Source organism: Saccostrea echinata, unplaced genomic scaffold, assembly GCF_033153115.1.
Source record: "Saccostrea echinata isolate AGI-Se365-2 ecotype Australia unplaced genomic scaffold, CSIRO_AGI_Sech_v1 ptg000009l, whole genome shotgun sequence".
NCBI lineage: Eukaryota > Metazoa > Mollusca > Bivalvia > Ostreida > Ostreidae > Saccostrea > Saccostrea echinata.
Genome location: NW_026889758.1, coordinates 53,595,329 through 53,614,784, shown reverse-complemented (window position 1 = coordinate 53,614,784; position 19,456 = coordinate 53,595,329). Strand labels below are relative to the sequence as shown.

Below are 19,456 nucleotides of genomic sequence, written 5' to 3'. Positions count from 1 at the left end.
GATTTAGCGTTAGGTTTAATTACCCTATATAACAGGCAATTAAAAATGTTAAAGATTTTCAAGCATCCTGGATGATAAACCCTCTTTCTTTAAGGATATTACAGTCATGTATATATCACACACTCTATTAGTTAAGACTACATTTTTGTATAATTTCGAGAGATTGTATTAAAATAACATAAAATTCTCTTAAATAACAGAAGGTTACTTGTAATACTTTAAATATAAAGAGGATGAGTAAAACTTATATTTAATGTTTAATGCAAAACTAATGTCTTATGAAAATATTCATTGCAAAACAAACGTGAATTTTAGAATTATGTAGTGTTTGATAATGTAATGCATCAAATGGGATGGATGTTAAGTACTGATAAAACAGCTTCAAGTATATGTAATAAGTACCCCCAGTAAAATTCAAATTATTGAGTAGGTAACTCATATTTAATTTTCCCCCAGAACCATCTTCGTTCACTTTTCTTCTCTCCTGGAGAAAACACCTTCCGGCCTTTCACTCGAGATTTCCACGGTTCGTTTTCTATCATATCGCCTGCTTCAGGGTGATATCTTATGAAGATGACTCGTCCATTGTTCAATTCCAAAATTTCTGCACGCTGGCACTCAAATTTGCACCACTCATTCTCGTCATATTTGTCCGACAGAATGATAATAACTCTTTTGCTTTTCTCCATATTGTTTATGATACCATCTGCTTTGTCTTCCCCAGCAATAAGGTTTCTGATAGGCACAAAAAACTTATAGCAGGGTTTTTCCTCTTCAAGACGTTTCACAAATTTTTTAAGCACCCACTGGCGTATGTGAATATTAGTGTCATCAAACGATACGTACGCGTCATACTCTGCAACTAATTCTCTGTCCACGCGGTATTTGTCCCACGGGTGATACCGAAAAAACCTAAATAAGATAACTTTCGTTTCATACGGGCACCGTTTGGCCCACACAACAGCAACAATTACGAGTGTAAGTAAAATGGCGAAGCCTATTGTAAACCCTATAGCAACATCATACGCGCAGTCGAGCAACCTTTCTGTCACTTCACGAATCTTGTAAAAGTCATCTTTCTTGTAAGTACATTGAATATCACGATTTGGATTGTCCTCAGGGGCCAAATTAATCCATTCTGCCATCCAAACCATGTCGCATGTGCACTTGAAAGGATTTTTACTTAATTCGACTTTTTCATATGGAGTTTTAAACTGAATGTTATCTGGAATGCTTTGCAAATTATTGTTTTCCAGGTTCAAATGCACCTGGTCCTTCATGTTCTCTATTGCTTCAACTTCAACTACCTGAAGTCCATTTCCGGAAAGAGAGAGTTCGGTGATATGAGATGTATAATTCCTACTAGATAATGTCTTGATATGATTATTATTCATTTCCAATTTCAGATTTTTGTTTCCGATCTCAGGCAATTGACTTGGTAAACTTGTGTGGTCTCCATTATCACAATTTACATGAAACATATTATCATCCGGCTTGTCTTGGCATAAACAATTCTGTGGACAGTCCTTGGTGACATTACAAATTAAATCGTTCAAATCAACATCTTCCACAAAAGATTTCCCTTTTAGTTCTGGTGGACCGTTGCATTTAACTTCAATCATATTTGAATAAGCGTATTTAATTAATGAATTCTGGTATCTCCTTAAAACTTCATGGAGCTTACAGTCACAGAACCACGGATTATCCCGAAGGTCCACGTTATATGTTACAATGTCGATGTAAAAGTCTTCACTATTAGGATTGTATTGTTGCAAGAATCCATCATTCCAAAATGTAAACTGATTGTGACGTAGATCTGCACTTGCGTGGTAAGGTTCCTCTAAGTTGTATGTCCAGTTCATTCTGTTGGTAAAGTTCACGATGAGGTTGTATGATACATCAAATTTCCTCAAAATTGGTGGTATATATGGCCACGGTTCAATGGAGACAAGTTTGTTATGTGCAAGGTGAACCTCTTTTAGAGCGATGTGGTATTTTGTAAAAACGTGAGATCCAATAAAATTTATCTGATTGTAAGAGAAATCAACAATCCTTAAAGCAGGTTTATTTTGAAGAATTCCATTTTCTAACTCTTTAATGTTGTTATTCGAGAGATCTAGATGTTCAAGAACGAGCAAGATCAAGAATGCGTCTTCGGCGACATAAACGATTGAATTGTTACTTAAATTAAGTTTGCTGAGCCGCCAGAAATACCCAGTGTTATCCTGCATTTTAAAGTCGTTGCTTGAAATGTTTGTTGTAAAATTTCCTTTCAAATTCAGACTTTGAGCACTTCGTGCAGCACTACAAGATTTGTTAATTGCTTCTGACAGGCTGTGGATATTGCAGTCCGACAGGTCTATGGAATTTGTGGACTGGCAAGGGTCACAGTGGTTTGCAGCCATTATCGAAACAAACGACGTAAGGATGATGTAAACTATGTTAAGGCAGTTTGCCATTTTCAAAATCTAAAAATAGATAATAGTACATTCTAGATTTCACCATTTAGTGTGAATTTCACTTCTGCAATCAATACATTTACAGTGTTTTGTAATGTAACTATAAATCTGTATAGCATCATATGCTATAAGTCTGTAAAAATGAAGTCTTTAAGAATCTACATTTCCACTGCATTTTTAGTAGAAGAATTGCATCGAACTGCTTAATTCATATTAAAGATTAAACAATTATGAAGAGACAAAATTGGAGAATGTAAATATAAGCATTGAATTTTTATTTTTGGATGTCGTCGGTCATATAACACACCTGGCCGTGCCGACAAATTGAATACCGCGCGTAAGAGCGATTTGATAATTTCTCAGCACGGCCAGGTGTGTTATAGGACCAACGACATCCAAAAATAAAAATTCAGTGCTTAAATACTAGTAATAACAAACTCGATATCACGTAAGAATTGAATATCATGCTTATACGATTTTGTACTCATTCACTAAATAGTTTAAAAAGTCAGTTTCATTAAAAGCAATGTGGAATTTCGAATCTATAAACAATTGTAGACATACTTCATAGATATATACATATAATGGTTTTACCTCACATCAGTAATAAAAGGTGTGATATCTCCTCTTTGAATGCAGATGAGTAAATTAAGTCCCCACTTCTTCTTCCTTGTTCTGATAGGAACCCGAATTGCCATTGGCTTAAAATGTTTTATAGATCTCTAGGTCAGGTGTACATTTTAGCATTGACAGTTGACATTTCTAATAGCACCTGGTAAGGTTTATACAAGTAATGTCTTTGGGGTACATAAGACCACCTATTTTTATAAGCATGTTCTTCAAAGAGAGTACGGGAAATATTTACCTATGACCATGAAACGTCTCAAAGTGTACACGTACTGTGGAATCATCATTGTTCGTGGGGGATCAATGTTCGTGGATTTCGTGGGTCACCCTTACCCACGAAATTACATCCCCACGAACGTTCGTTTTGTAAACATATTTATTAATTGAATCTACCGTACAAACGAGTAACCCACGAAATTACGTCCCCTCGAACAAGTAAAATTTTGCTTGTCCACGAACATTGACCCCCACGAATTAAAATGATTCCACAGTACGTTATAGATACTAAATTCATTCAACTAATAAAGTTTAAAGTTTTACATTTAAGGTAATCTATTCATCATTTTTATAAAATAAATTTTAAATTCTACAGAGAATGCGAAAAGAAAAATGTAAAGCTTGCTTATGATTTTTAAAGACATTAAACAATACAATATATACTTTCTTGAATTCTTTTTCCTGCAGGGATGAAAGCTTACATCATTGAAGAAAAATACATAACCTGAGTATGCAATTTATATATTTATTTTCTGCGACTATTGCAAGAGTTCATTAAAATATGAACAGAGAAAGAAATTTTAGTTGTTTTTTTTCCGGGGGTGGGGGGGGGGGTGAGTTATTTACGAAATAGGTTTAAAGTATAATTTTCATCGATCCATACATTACATCAATGACAGGTCCATGAAATAAATGATCTTTGACTATATAGCTTTTCTTAAAAAGTCTCTCATACAGATGTCTTCATAAACAGGATCTAACTAGCCAAGAAGTAAATTATGATTAAGCGTAAAATAATCAACAATTGGTTTTCATAAAATACAAAGCGAAAATATTTAGTAAATGCAAATCATGGCCGTAGGAACCAGGGGCCCACCCAATAATTTTGCCGATGTATATAATACTATAGAAAACATGGCTACTATATGCTTGTGCCCCCTCAATAATAACGTCTGATGACCTTTTTTTTTTTTGCTTGTCAAGGAATTTTGGTAGTTGATAGTGCCCCCCCCCAACTGCAAATGTGTGGTTGTGCCCCCTCAAACTGAATTTGCTTCCTACGGGCCTGCAAATAAATAACAATAGTCAGAAAGTCCTTTAAATTTAAAAAAAAATATTCTGGTTTGCTCCTTTTCATTGTATAATTTAATGCTTTATATGCAAACGTAGGCTGTTTTCCCAATTCAAAACATGGCAAAAATAAAAGGTAGAAGCATAAGGTTTGTTGTATGGAAAACTACATTATTCAGTAACCCTTCTCACTGATAAATTACCGAGATAACCTAGATGTTCTACCTAAATAAAAGGAAATTCTAAGAAACAAAAAATGGCGGTTATCCAAATAATTATGGCGGATATACATCTAATTACATCATTAAAATATGCACTATGACCATATCAATTAATGCCTGAGTATTTTTAAAAATAAGAATGAAAATTGAAAATTCAATGACCTAGAGATTTATAAAACAGTTTAAGCCAATGGCGATTCGGGTTCATATCAGAACAGAATTTAAATAAATATTTCTTCTACCTTCTCTACACAGTGAGGATTTTTTCTACACGACGTTTCTCTCCAATTTTTAAACTGTGCTTTAAGGAAGCTTTAAACACTGCTCAGTAAAGAGTTCAAATTCCATGGTAGTTTTATGCAGTTAGAGTGATCTGCCCTTTGATGTAAAATGGAATAAATGAAACTCTACAGTTAATGACACAATTTAGAATAGATTATAGTATTCTTTACATTATATTAGACCAAACTAAATTAATTAAAAACATTGTTTGCATGTACATCCCAAATGTAAGTAAACAACAGTGATTCCTGTTCACTAATACTTCATTGTCTTGAATTATTTTTTGTGGAGAAACATGACAGGTACCCTATGTTGAAAATGAACTAGAAAAATTCATTATGTACTTCTTTATGTGATAAAATTTTCTCAAAGTCCAAAAAAACATTTTTGTCAGTGTTTAGAGCTTCCTTAAATCAAGTAGACGTAAAATTTTAAAAATTCAACTTTAAGTAGTATTTTTTGCTCATGGGAAATCTTTTATGTACACAGCCTTGCATAGTCCATTGCGTATTAACCCGCTTTCTATTAGACAAGGGATGCTACCAATGTAAATATGGTTACAACACAATAGTTCGCCATGATAACCTTTTTTATATAACAACAGGGCTTTATAAAGGACTCTAACTTTATGTTTTATTTTAATCCCATTCTAAAAATTTTATTTAATCTGAAAGGTAAAGGCGATCTAAATATCATGTACTATTTTTTCTGTCGTGTGGGTGCTATTTTGTCAATGCGAGAATAAAATCGATAACAAAAAGGAGAAATAAAATAAATGAATAAAGAAAAAAAGAAATAGTATTCATATTATTTATACCAGTAATTCCCTTGTAATACTGTCATGGCCGATCTCTAAATACAATTCTTTTCATCTTTTTTTTATTTTAATATCCACCAATGCACCCTAACAAAAAATACTATATTTAACTAAAGTTAACTACAGTTTACTATGTCAACTATAGTTTACTATAGTATCTAAGTTTCTTCACTATAGTAAATCAAAGTATTTTCACTATGCATTTCAGATTGTTATATTTTTTTGTTCTTCAATTCATACATGCACATTTTTTTTATATTAACGTAGGTCGCGGGTTTGCTGACGTCGTTAAAACTGTGTACGCAATTTATATGATTTGGGCGATTTTCTTGTGCACATTTGATTATGACGTCACAATGAAAAAGAAATCTGCGATGATTTTTGTTTTATTAAATTCTTCAGTATATCGTTATTTAGCTATAACTTTTCTTGGAATTGGCAGTTTAGTGTTATATTATTTAAGCAACAACTTACCACAAATAATGGAGGCTTTTTACGATTTGTATAGTCGATACAATACTTAGATACAACTTTTTGTTGGAATTAGTAATTTAGTGAAGAAGGCTTATTACGAATCGAATGATCGACACTGGAAATATTAAAAAACGTTTAATTATATTTGTTATCAATCGCATCTTCTCGGGCCTTTCCTGCAAGCTTGGAAAAACAAGTGGTTGTTTTTCGGCTTGTCGGAAAGGCCCGAGAAATTGCGATTTGTTTTCACTTGGTATCGCGAAACGATATGGGCACAAGTCTCAACTGACTTTTTTTCCTTTGATCGTATTTGAATTAACAGTTTGTTTGATCAATAAAGAAGCCATTATTTAAAAAGAAAAATCGCAAATACACCTGTTACATCAAAAGATTAAACTTTATTTTTAAAAAGGATATTTTTAAAATATATAGATCTACAAGTTTATCATAAATTAAATACTGCTAACGTACGATGAAACATAAAGACATATTTTTAGCGACACTGGCCTCCTGTTAGGGGACAAGTATTTGATTCTGAGGGAGAGGGGGTGGCAAATTTTACCGAGTCAGATTGTTTATTTTCATGTCGGTGAAGAACAAATTATTTATCCCCCCCCCCCCCAAAAAAAAAAAAAAACAAGGACATATTATTTATTTCATCTTCACTGAAAAAAGTCTGACAAGCAAAAAAAAAAGGAAAACATCAAGGTTGAAAACTCCCATGGGGGGGGGGGGGTGCTAGAACTAGTCATGGGCAGATTATTTATTTTCTTGCCCAGTCGAGGACAGATTATTTATTTTCAACATTTTCGAGGACAGATTATTTCCAAAATCTGTACCCCCCCCCCGAATGAAATGATCGCGTCCCCTAAGCAACAGCTAGCAATGCTGTTACCTACAGATTTTATTCGCTACTTCGCTTTCCATGTCCAACAAGTAGAATTAATGTTCTCAAAAAACTGGCTTTTGTTTACAGACAAAATTAATTTTTAAATTCTCGTCCCATTTACCCCTCTGAAAATGTGGTATGTAAAAATAAATATTTTGTTTAAATATATACTGAAAATATATTGTATTTAGCCGGGACGATATTTGGCAGAAATTCGTAGATTTAAGCGCCTTGCTGAATTGTCTGAATAAAAACATTTTATGTACTTGAATTAGAGAGATACCGTTTTCCGCCAGCACGCTGGAAAAGAAAAATACACAGCCAAATGTAAGGATACGTCTAATCTAGAAAAAAAAAAAACAGAAAAGAAACGGTAAGAAAACAACACATAAATTGGAAGAAAGAAACTAAAGGATTGATTGTTGTTTTACATCCCTTACGAGAATTTTCACTAATATATATAAGACGTACAAAAAGCCTAATCTGAAGAGAAACATGCATGTCTAATAATCATTTCATTGATATTGAATTATTATGATACGATTCACGGGTCATTTGAAAGCAGACAGACGTGAATTTCTTTTTTATAAAAAATATTTCATCTTATTTTTCTGCACTGAATACCGGATAGATATTCACGACGTCAAGCATGACGTCGCGATATTTTATGACGTCGTTCTTAAAAATGTTAATTTTGCGATATAAAAGCAATTATCCACATTTAAATTACGCGAAAACTAACCCGAAGACATATTAATTTTTTCACATTGATTTATTTCAAATCAATTCTTTGTTAAAATACCAAAGGGGAAACAATTTCGTCTGCACCATTTAAAAGTTATTGATATTTTTTGAAACAAAATCTTGCCTCAAAACGAGCCGAAAACGACGTTTTTCTTATATAATTCATTAGAATAACGTCGAAAATGTAACGACAACAATGGCATGTTTGGGATTTAATTACACAAAAACGATACAGACAAATTTAATAAAATTTTCAGAGAATATAAAACGAAGGTAGAGGATTCATATAACTAATTTTCATGGTATGTTTTCGGACACTTTTAAATGGCCTGCAAACCCGCGACCTACGTTAAATGGAACTATTATTTGTATAATTATTCACATATTATTTTCAAATTTATATCACTGTTACCGAATTTAAGAGATTTTAAGCTTTGGAATCTCAAAACAAGTTCCAGAGTTCAGTTTCATAGTAAATCAAAATATCAAAATTTTTACTATAATTAATTTTAGTAAATTTTTTTAAGGGCAATCTTGAAATTTATGTGTTTTGAAGAAAACAAATTGTCTTTCAAATTCATATTCAGTGGTTACAATTTTTACTTAACATGCAATGTGCATACGTTTATGGATAAGAATTGTAAAGTGTAATGTCTCAGCTTCTTTATTCAATGATGTTGTTTTATTTGAAGAGATCATTCTTGTGTTGTGCTATAAAGATAATTTTAAAAAATAAATTTTGTGAATTCAAATTTTCTTAAAGTTCCTTGCAGGTTTGAGTAACCACATCTGATTATCATCACTTCTCGAATATGTTGTGTACAGTACTCCTGAAGTTTCTCCTTCACTGCTGCTAATATTTTGTTGAAGAGTAAAGAGAGAGGCTTGGTAGAACCCCCACTTGAACCCGCTATGTATCTTTCATCATAATGATTTTCACATAGTCAAGAAATCTGTTATAAGTATGGAAATTCAAATTCTGTACCAAGTCTTATTGATTGATTGATTGATTGGTTGTATGTTGTTTTTCAAATCAAAATAATTATAAAAATGCCAATAGTTGATACTTAAAATCAAAAAGTAATTTGAGGTTGAACTGAAGTATTTCTTGTTAAGGTTCATTGATACTTTAATAAGAGAGATAACTCTATCTGGGATAAATGACTTTTATTCTTTTATGCAATTCTCAAGATAAATGTCTTTTCTGTCATATTTTGTCCCGCAAGCAACTCTGACATTGTTTGCATTTTACTTAGAAATGACATATCTTTTGGAAAATCAGAAGCGTTCAAGCAAAATTTCCTATGAGTAAACTGAAGGGTGAAGAACCGTACAACATTCCTCCTCGTATTTTTTTTTAAATTTAATATTCGACTATCATTAACTCATCATCATCATCAATGAACTAATCGCAATGTTCATTAAGTTTTCTCCTCAAATTCAATAAGTGTGAAAGAAAGTGTGTTTAAAACACCAAACTGCATTTGAATATGCGTAATGCAATCGACTAAAAGTAAGGTACATTGTCAAGAGCTTCCAATAAATGTGACACCTTGGTTTCAGAGATAAGAAGGTCTTTTGGTTGCGTTGTTAATAAACTATGCTAAACTTTCATTAAAGAAAAACTTTGTTTACCCACCAAATAAATGCACAAAGCAAGCAAACACTTCGGACTGTTTTTTTTTCTTAACTGTTTTATCGTAAACAAAAGCTTCAAAAAACAAAATATTAGATATCACATGGAATATATTGTACTAGAAAAACTTAAAAATGTACATGATAAATGAAGATTATACTTCGTACTTTGTACATACAAATTCTACAAGATGCAATACTAGTAGTTATACTACAAAAAAAAATGATAGCTGCAATGTCAAATATCATCTAGTTATTTATAACTAGACATTTTGTCACATATTTTATCTACATAAGTTAGGATCGTGATTAAGACTTGTGTCTTGATAAGTTTTAAGATATAAAAAAAACCCTTCTTTTTCTCTTTCAGGCTTCCTATTTCTTTGATTCTGACTCATTGTATCTATTAGCTGTCCATGTTAATCAATTAATTTTCCAAAGAGGAAAAGACAAACATATAACTTTCTTCAATGTATTCAAACTTACTAATTACTTTCCTCTTTAATCACCTTAGTTTCTTGAACATTCTAGATTCCTTCACACAAGCTTTCCATGATAATACAGAATTTTATCTTTTATTTCCTAAAACATTATTTTTGCTTAAGGCCAAGACCTAGTAAATGAAAGGTGCCTACAGATTTTTCAAATTTCAGAAATTAATTCTAAAAATAATGTTCAAAACTATACCTTGAAAAAAAAACAGGCTGAAGAAGGGCATGGTTTCTTTTCCTCGGTAAACACAACGTAAAAACATCTTTTATACTATCATTTTCAATGAAAAATGAAGAAAACCAAATATAGATATGAAAATTGTTTCCATATCAGACAAAGGAAATGGATCCATATTGCCTACAGTCTCTAAGTAAATAGTAATTTATATGTTCTTGACTTTTTCTTTAAAATAACTTTTAAAAAGTTTAAATTGAACAGATATTGGAATTACTTTTGACACGATCCATGAAAATGCTTCATTTCTACAAGTATAACTGAAAAGTACGAGAAAAGTCAAGTTTAAATTAATTATGACGTCATAATGGATCTGGCAAAAAAAAAATCATTAACTAATTGACTAGATCTTGACCTTAAATTGAGATTGTTTTTACAGAAACATAATTTTAAAGTATTTTCTTGAATGAAAAGTGGCAGTAACTTTTAAAATATCAAATTATAGAGGACATATAAAAATTACATTTTGCATACAAAAGTCATGTTTAAAAGTGTTTTATAGTATCAGTTACACTATGCATCAAATGGGACGGATTTCAGTTGATTTAATGTAAAACACTTAAAAAACAGTTACAAATATACGTAATTAAGTATCCCATTAAAACAATTTATCGAGTAGGTAACTCATATTTAATTTTCCCCCAAAACCACCTGCGCTCGCTTTTCTTCTCTCCGGGAGAAAAAACCTTCCGACCTTTCACTCGAGACTTCCACGGTTCGTTTTCTATCATATCGTCTGCTTCAGGGTGATATTTTATGAAGATGATTCGTCCATTGTTCAATTCCAAAATTTCTGCCCTTTGGCACTCAAATTTGCACCACTCATTCTCGTCATATTTGTCCGAGAGAATGATAATTACTCTTTTGCTTTTCTCCATATTGTTTATGATGCCATCTGCTTTGTCTTCCCCAGGGATCAGGTTTCTGATAGGCACAAAGAACTTATAGCAGGGTTTTTCCTCTTCAAGACGTTTCACAAATTTTCTAAGCACCCACTGACGTATGTGTATATTATTGTCATCAAATGACACATATGCGTCATATTCTGCAACTAATTCTCTGTCTACGCGATACTTATCCCACGGATGATACCGAAAAAACCTGTATAAGATAACTTTGGTTTCATAAGGACATCGTTTGGCCCAGATAACAGCAACAATAACTAATGTAAGCAAAATTGCAAAGCCGATTGTCAAACCTATAGCAACATCATACGTGCAGTTGAGTAACCTTTCTGTTACTTCACGAATCTTGTAAACGTCGTCATTTTCATAAGTACATTGGATATCACGATTTGGATTGTCTTCAGGAGCAAAATTAATCCATTCTGCCATCCAAACCATATCACATGTGCATTTGAAAGGATTATGACTTAGTTCAGTTTCTTCAAATCGAATTAGATACTGAATGTTTTCTGGAATGCTCTTCAATTTATTGTTTTCCAAGTTCAAATATTTCAGTTCTTTCATATTTCCTATCGCTCCGCTTTCAACCACCTGCAGTCCATTTCCAGACATTGAGAGTTCGGTGATATAAGATGTATAGTTCCTACTAGATAATGTGTTGATATAATTATTATTCATTTCCAATTTCAGTCTTTTATATCTGTTTTCCGGTAATTGACTTGGTAAACTTGTATGGCCTCCGTTATTACAATTTACATGAAACATATTGTCATCTGGCTTGTCTTGACATAAACAATTATGTGGACAGTCCTTGGTGACATTACAAACCAAATCGTTCAAGTCAACATCCTCTACAAAAGATTTCCCTTTTAGTTTTGGTGGACCATTGCATTTAACTTCAATTAAATTTGAATCGGCGTGTTTGAAGAATGAATTCTGGTATCTCTTTGAAAAATTATGAAGTTTACAGTCGCAGAACCACGGATTATCGCGCAGATCTACATTATATGTTACAAAGTCGGTGTAAAAATCTTTACTATTAGGATTGTATTGTTGAAAGAATCCATCGTTCCAAAATGTAAACTGATTGTGACGTAGATCTGCACTTGCGTGGTAAGGTTCCTCCAAGTTGTATGTCCAGTTCATTCTGTTGGTAAAGTTCACGATGACATTGTACGATACATCAAATTTTCTCAAAGTTGGTGGTATATATGGCCAAGGTTCAAAGGACACAAGCTTGTTATGTGCAAGGTAAACCTCTTTAAGAGCATTGTGGTATTTTGTAAAAACGTTTGTTCCAACAAAATCTATCTGATTGTACGAGAAATCAACAGTTCTTAAAGCAGGTTTATTTTGCAGAATTCCATTTGCTAACTTTTTCAACTTGTTATACGAAAGGTCTAGATGTTCAAGAACGAGTAATGCCGAAAAAGCATCTTCGGCGACATGAATAATTGAATTATTACTTATATTAAGTTTGCTGAGCTGCCAAAAATAGCTAGTGCTATCCGCCATTTTCAAGTCGCCACTTGAAATGTTTGTTATAAAATTTCCGTTCAAATTCAGAATTTGAGCACTCCGTGCGGCACTGCACGATTTGTTAATTGCCTTGGATAAGCTGCGGAAATTGCAGCCCGAAAGGTCTATAACATTTGTGGATTGGCAGGTGTCACAGCTGGTTGCATTCACTATGGGAACAAACAGTGCAATGATGGTGTAGAAAATGTTAAGGTAGTCTGTCATTTTCATCATCTAAAATATATATACATATACTTAGCATTTTCTCGCGTTGGTACTTAACATGGCTAATGATAGCCTAATTTTCAACACCAAAATAACATTTCAGTGTTTTGAGCTGTAGCATTCATCAGATTTAGATAAATATCATGAAAAATCATGTTCAAGTTTAAATGTAAATATGACACATCTGTACGTTGTAAATGAGAATGTAAAAATTGCTTATTGAAAGTAACAAGTTGTTCTAATTCCATAATTAACACAGTACTTCCTGTCTCTTTTAACTTTCAACAAGGAACGTTAATGGGTTTTAAAATAGACAAACAAACTATCAAGATATATTACATAACAATCTGATCGATAACCCTAGGAAAAAATGAAAATAAAAGCTTTTAGGAATTACGTTGTGAGTATGTTGTTTATCAGACCCTAATTTCGTTCTTTTATGTTAACCCCTTATTGAAATTATAGTTGGGCTTTCAAAGAGTCTTTAAACACTTTAACGGATAAGGACATTTTATATATATTGTATCATATCGTATTATTTGAACTCTCAGATCTGTGTTTTAAGAATGTGTGATATATAATTCGATATCAATTAAGTACTGTGCCTCATGCTTTCAACTTATCATTTTTTTATACCAAAAAGATGTGAATTAAGTTTCATAACAAACCAAATTGAAATTTGTAATTGTTAAAAGTATGCATAATGATTTTACCTTACATCAGTGCAAGAATTCAGCACACCTTACCTCCATGAATGTAGATGAATAAACTGGTAAGTTCCCCTCTACTTCCTTGTTTTGATATTAAACCTCCTTACTATTGGTTAAATCTCTAGGTCATGTGTATATTTTTAGCATTGTCAGCTGAAGTGTCTATAAACAAACTAAGTAAGATTTAAACCAATAGCTTCTTTCGGGTATATTGGGTCAAAGAGGGTTATCCAGGTCTAAAACTATTTAAAGGGCGTTGCTCTTCATCGGGGAATACCCGAAATATTCTCAATGACTTTGATACCGTATACATGTATCTCTCAGTGTGTGTTGTACATACCATTTTCACATACATGTACTTAAGAAAATTGCCTTTTCCCCTTTTTGCATTTTTACATTTAAGGTAAACTATTTGTCGTAATGTTTTATTCTGCAAAGAATAACAATGAAAAAAAAAAGTTCTTGTAAAATGTGATTATATTACATGTTTAATTCAAGAGAAAATACTTTCAGAACGTCCGTGGCTATATACAAAACTGTTCTTTTTCCTCCACTGAGGTGCATAATGTCATTACATTATATACAAGCATTAGTAGTTTGATCAAATTTATCATCGCCTTAAATACATGACATGGAATCAAAAAAGGAAAACAACAAACTTACTTTATAGAAAATTTATGTCATTCATACAATTTTCATTGATTAAATAACATCGTTACACAAATGTTCGTCTAAATTAAAAAGCCGAATTATAATACAGTTAACAGTAGTAGTGTTTAATCTTTTCATTACTTTTAAAGCTTTGAAACAGACCACATTATACCCACAATAATGCAAAGTAAGGGTTTTGCAATATTCTAAAACAGAATATGAATAAATCTTTTAAAAATTAATAAAAAAAAATGAATTTCAATAGTTGAAAATCTTAATTTTTTCCAGCTTTCAGATTTTCTTGTACTCTGAAGTAATCTACATATTTTGACAGTTGAGTAAATGCTGACATCTCTTTTTATGAGAATGAATTCTCTAGCGTTACACCTTGCAAACTGCAAAAACTTTTTGTTTGAAGCCTCCGGGACATTTCTCCTGATGCACAGATATTCAATCATTGCAAGTTTACCTTGCATTCCTCAAGGAATTTTCAATTCATACATCTATACCCAAGTGCTCTCTATTAGAATAAAAATAATAACAGTAAGTCAGAAAAAAAGATTTTTTTTTTTTTACAGCGAACTGCATTTTAAGACAAGAATCTATGCTATGTATCCCATATTTTTATCTTAAACCGGTAACCATAAAAAAGATTTTCGTCTTTTGATATTTGTTCAAAACTCCAGGTAATGTAGCTGATCGTTTTTTCTTAAAACATCTGACGGTAATATCTTTATAAATTGAGAATATCTTTCAAAATTATCAGTGAGAAAGGTACATTTTAAAGCACATGTACGTTGCGTATAACCATAATAACACCTGCATATTAAAATATTAATATATACATTAAACTTTTTTCAAAAATATTCACTCCTGGTTTCCAAAATCCTGCCGACATCTTTAGTTAAAGCCTAGTCCATGCTGTCATGCAAGAGAAAAATATGTAGTAAGTGTAATTCTAGTTTAAGATTGCGAAAAATTAAATTTAATCAAATCACCTGTGAGTTATCAGTTCTGAAAGTAGGCATGTTGTGCAAGAAGGACGTGAACTTCTTATCAAATTTATGTTTCTTTAAAAAGTCTCAAGGGGATTCGTTGTATAGTAGCCAATGAGTTCTTGACCATTTAAAGTAGAGGATCAATAAAACAGTTGAATATAAGGACGTCTTGGCATCATTTTTTACGATATCAATGTCTAGTTTGAATTTGTGCAAATGTCTGAAAGAGCTGTAAAGTCAACTTTTAATTTTATGTCACTATTCCTTCCTACAAATTTGAAAACAATTTTAGCAAGATATTTCTTATTTTCTTCACTAATAATGACAGAAGGACGCGGACACTGTAGTCTCGGTCATACTTATGGCGAGGACAAAATGACAAGAATAAAAAAAACATATAACGTATCTCTGACTCATAATCACAAATGAGTTAACGAAATCAACGAAAAGAGAGATGAACTGTTCCTCTACAGAATAAGGTACAATGAAAACTTACCTGTAGCTTGTGCAGTATACAAATGTGTAAACATACTTAAGATTACTCCGATACAATAGGTTCTTACAACAAACCTGCCATAAAGCCCTCTTTCATAAAAGGGAATATAAATGTCTTTAATGACGACTTGGTCCCAAGAGGAGGTAAATGTAGTTACCTAGGATAAAATATAGGGCGAGGGTTAATGTAATATTTTCCTTAAGTCAGGTCACAAAATACAGCTGTCATACAGTTAAATAATTAGTTGGTCGTTATCGTCTATACATGTAGCAGACTTTGCAGTATTTTTAATTTCTAATTCACTGGGATATATCGAATTGACATTCGAATGAAAGTAACTATTGTTAATTGATAAAACGCGTCGATATATCTAAATGTCGAGTTGAAGGCCACAGCAAGAGTTTTTTTCTTCTTCTCATGCAGAAGGTTTTCAATAAATTCTGCTTCATAGGAATGTATCGGCAAAAAAAAAAGGGGTCAGGGATGGGGTAATCGTAATCAGTAATCGTAATCAGCTGTAATCGATTACAGTTTGCAGTGTAATCATGATGAGTACTAGTAATCAGTAATAATCTTTTTTCTGATTTCAAATAATCGTAATTTAATCGATTACTCTGGAAAAAGTCTTGTAATCATGATTACTGTTTGATCACTTTATGATTACAATGATTAAAAAGAAGTGCATAAATACATGATCTTTGATGATATTTATTGAATATTTTTCAGTGTGCAAATTTGTTTATAAGCAAAAATTATTCTCAAAATTATAAGCAATATATAGCAATATCGTCTTCTTTTGCTTTCAGAAATGTTTATAATTAGGTCCATTAACCAGGCAGAGGGTGAATCGTCTCATACTAGCTATATTCAGTGGTCATTTCAAAATGCTGGAGTGCCTTAGCAATTTGCATTGTATAGCTAGATACTGAGGAAAATTACTACACTTTATTTTTTTTAAGTTTGACTTTTTTGGTCCAATTAACATGATAAACATGTACGCTACATAGCATTTTGTTTTCCCTGTAAATCTTTGAATATATGTGAATCTTTTATCAAGAGTATCTTTATGATGTGCATTATAAAAATCACAACTTTGTTAAATTTACAAAAAAAGTTAATTAATGATATAGCAATAAAACATAGATGTACTTACATGTATGTTGGGTCAGCTTGGGTAATGACAATAGTGAACAAACAATGCTTGTCCAGTAAAAGTGTCAATTCTAGTTAAAACATCTAATAATTAGCAATTTAATTGAAATGTTCATCACTTATATCAATATGGTCAATTACATATAAAACAGTTCTCTATTGAATCCTTTTATCTTTTGCTATAATTTTGTCCACTTTCATTGATAAATTAGTTATATTGCGTTTTTTCCCTCAACAATAATACAGATATTTACTTGTATATGGGACAGAAATAAGATAATCAGATAAATCATCTCGAATATCTATATGTGAACAATAATGTAACCAAACCTTGTCCAAACTCTACCTTTAAAATGTATATGAAGATTATGTGCAATTAAAAGTATTGATTTTAGAATATAATGTGTTGTTAAAAAAATGTTTCTTTCCCAGACATTAAAGAAAAGAACTTAAAAAAAACTTTAAAAGTTAATGTAATCTATAGTAATCACAAGTAATCATGATTACATGATGGGAAAGTAATCAGATGTAATTGATTACTTTAAAAAATGACTAATCTGCTTGTAATCGATTACTTTTAAAATCCAAAGTAATTGTAATTTAATCGATTACTTTTGAAAGTAATCGACCCCATCCCTTTAAGGGGCACAATTAGTGCCCCTAGATTTAAACAGGCCTCGAGACCATAAACTGAGAACAGACTTAAGTCAAAATTTGATTTTGAATAGCTTGTCATTTATAATACATACGTTATCCAAAATTTGCAGGTTTGTATAATATTTCAATTTAAACATATGGTAAAAATTTTATTTTGTTATCAAAATTATTTCAAAAGTTATATTGATTTGAAATTTTGACTTAAGTTTGTTCTCAGTTTATGGTCTTGGGGCCTGCTTCTCCAAAGACTAGATAGACATTGTCAATGAGGAGCTCCAGCGTCTTTATAACATCAACTTCAGAGTATTGTTGATTTTTAAAATAATTTTGTAGATAACCAATCACATTATATGATTCAGTTCCATATTACTTGAGGAAGCAGTTGTCTATGTGTCAAAAAGTCTCCTTTTTAATTTATCGTGAGAAATGGTTGCACAAAGTGTAGAAAAGTCAAATGGTTTGATGCTTTTGATGTTTTGAAATGTTGAGATTTTAAATTTTCCAAAAGTTCTTTGGAGTTTTTCAGAATCCATATTTGATTTACACCGGCCACTTCTTGAATAGCTGCACGATTACTCTTGAACTTTCTCCTTCACTGCAGTTAATATTTTGGTGAGGAGTAAAGATAGGGGCTTGGTTGAATGTTTACTGGGCCCTGCAATATATCTTTGTTTGTAAGGATTTTTATGAAGCTTTGGAGCCCAGTAAACTCATTGGCTGGAATGTTATAAGTATTTAAAACTAAAATGTGATTTTGAAGAATTTCATCTTTAAAAAGGGAACTCTGAGTAGATGGGGGGAGGGAGCTTTTCTCAAATTTAAGAACAGTAGGGCATATCTAAAGAAATAGTTAAGAACATTGGGGCATATTTTCAGTGATGTGCAAAAATTATCAGGGACCTCGAGGACTGCTGTGCGTGTACAATTGGGTTTTATCATCTTTGTAAAAAAAATAAGAAAAAAAAAATCTGAAAAAGAATAAGGGTACCGGAGACTCATCGAAAATCAAAAAGGAATAAGTAAACTCTATCGAAGTTTCCTCTGAAGTGTATATTTTTCTTCGCATTTTTCGAAACTATTGTGGGCATATATTTAAATCTAGACCCTCAGAAAAGGGAAAAAACTCTTTATAATGCAAGCAATTTACTTATATTTGATATTCTGTAGGTTGGAATTGTTGATAACATGTTTTTGAAGCTTGGATAAGATTATTATTATAGTATATTAAGCATTTCAAATCGGCATTATCGTTAACTACATGTATATGTACAACATTAATCATAAAATCTTTAGATGTTTTATTCGTTGTTACAGAAACTTGAAAAGGGGGGGGGGGCAATACAAACTTATAATACATTGACTATATCGATCGATTATTCATAGGTTTTAACTAGTTTGTTTGTTTTTTGTTTCATAAAACCACCTCTTCTCTTAGCGTTTCTTCGTGGCTTACAAAAAGTTACCGATATACATGTAGCGTTTGCCAAGACATACTTTTTTTTTGCCCTAGCTGTAATATTATGTTGTATAAAATTTCAAAAACAATGTTTTTTACATCAACTGTCAGAATATGCAGTGACAATGACCTTAAGAGATATCGTGAGAAAAGATCCTGGCAAACATGAAGGTCAAGGCCTAGGACAACAGCATAATTAATTTATTATTCTAATAGTTGGAATCAATATATTCAGAACAATTAAAGGAACCTTATTCATATTCTGGGCACAATTTATGATGTAATAGCCTAGTTTATTTGGTTTGTGAGAAATTACCTGCAAGCAAATGCATATCTTGACACATCCCTACATGATAGGCATGATCATCGACATCTTTCAATTTTGAATTCATTTCAGTCAGAAGTTATAGTCCGTAAACATATTTAACCCCTCCAAGTAATTTATACCTCAATGGTCATTTCTATCACTAATTTTGTCCTATACCTTAACTTTCAGATACCTATCAGAATGACAGTTATCTTTTGTA

At 31.9% G+C, this 19,456-nt stretch overlaps 2 protein-coding genes across 2 annotated transcripts; both read right to left on the bottom strand.

The window, feature by feature from the left end:
• Positions 1 to 347: 347 nt before the first annotated feature.
• LOC133183960 (protein toll-like) lies at positions 348 to 2,405 on the bottom strand. Its single transcript, XM_061318831.1, has one exon. It carries the CDS (start codon positions 2,403 to 2,405, stop codon positions 420 to 422), a length of 1,986 nt encoding a protein of 661 aa, XP_061174815.1. The 3' UTR covers positions 348 to 419.
• An 8,206-nt stretch (positions 2,406 to 10,611) lies between these two features.
• Positions 10,612 to 12,819, bottom strand: LOC133183110 (protein slit-like). Its single transcript, XM_061318067.1, has one exon. It carries the CDS (start codon positions 12,816 to 12,818, stop codon positions 10,770 to 10,772), a length of 2,049 nt encoding a protein of 682 aa, XP_061174051.1. The 5' UTR covers position 12,819; the 3' UTR covers positions 10,612 to 10,769.
• Between the last annotated feature and the right edge of the window lie 6,637 nt (positions 12,820 to 19,456).

Coding starts and splice junctions, on each gene's coding strand:
- LOC133183960 (XM_061318831.1), bottom strand. CDS start 2,405: ATGGCTGCAAACCACTGTGACCCTTGCCAGTCCACAAATTCCATAGAC.
- LOC133183110 (XM_061318067.1), bottom strand. CDS start 12,818: ATGATGAAAATGACAGACTACCTTAACATTTTCTACACCATCATTGCA.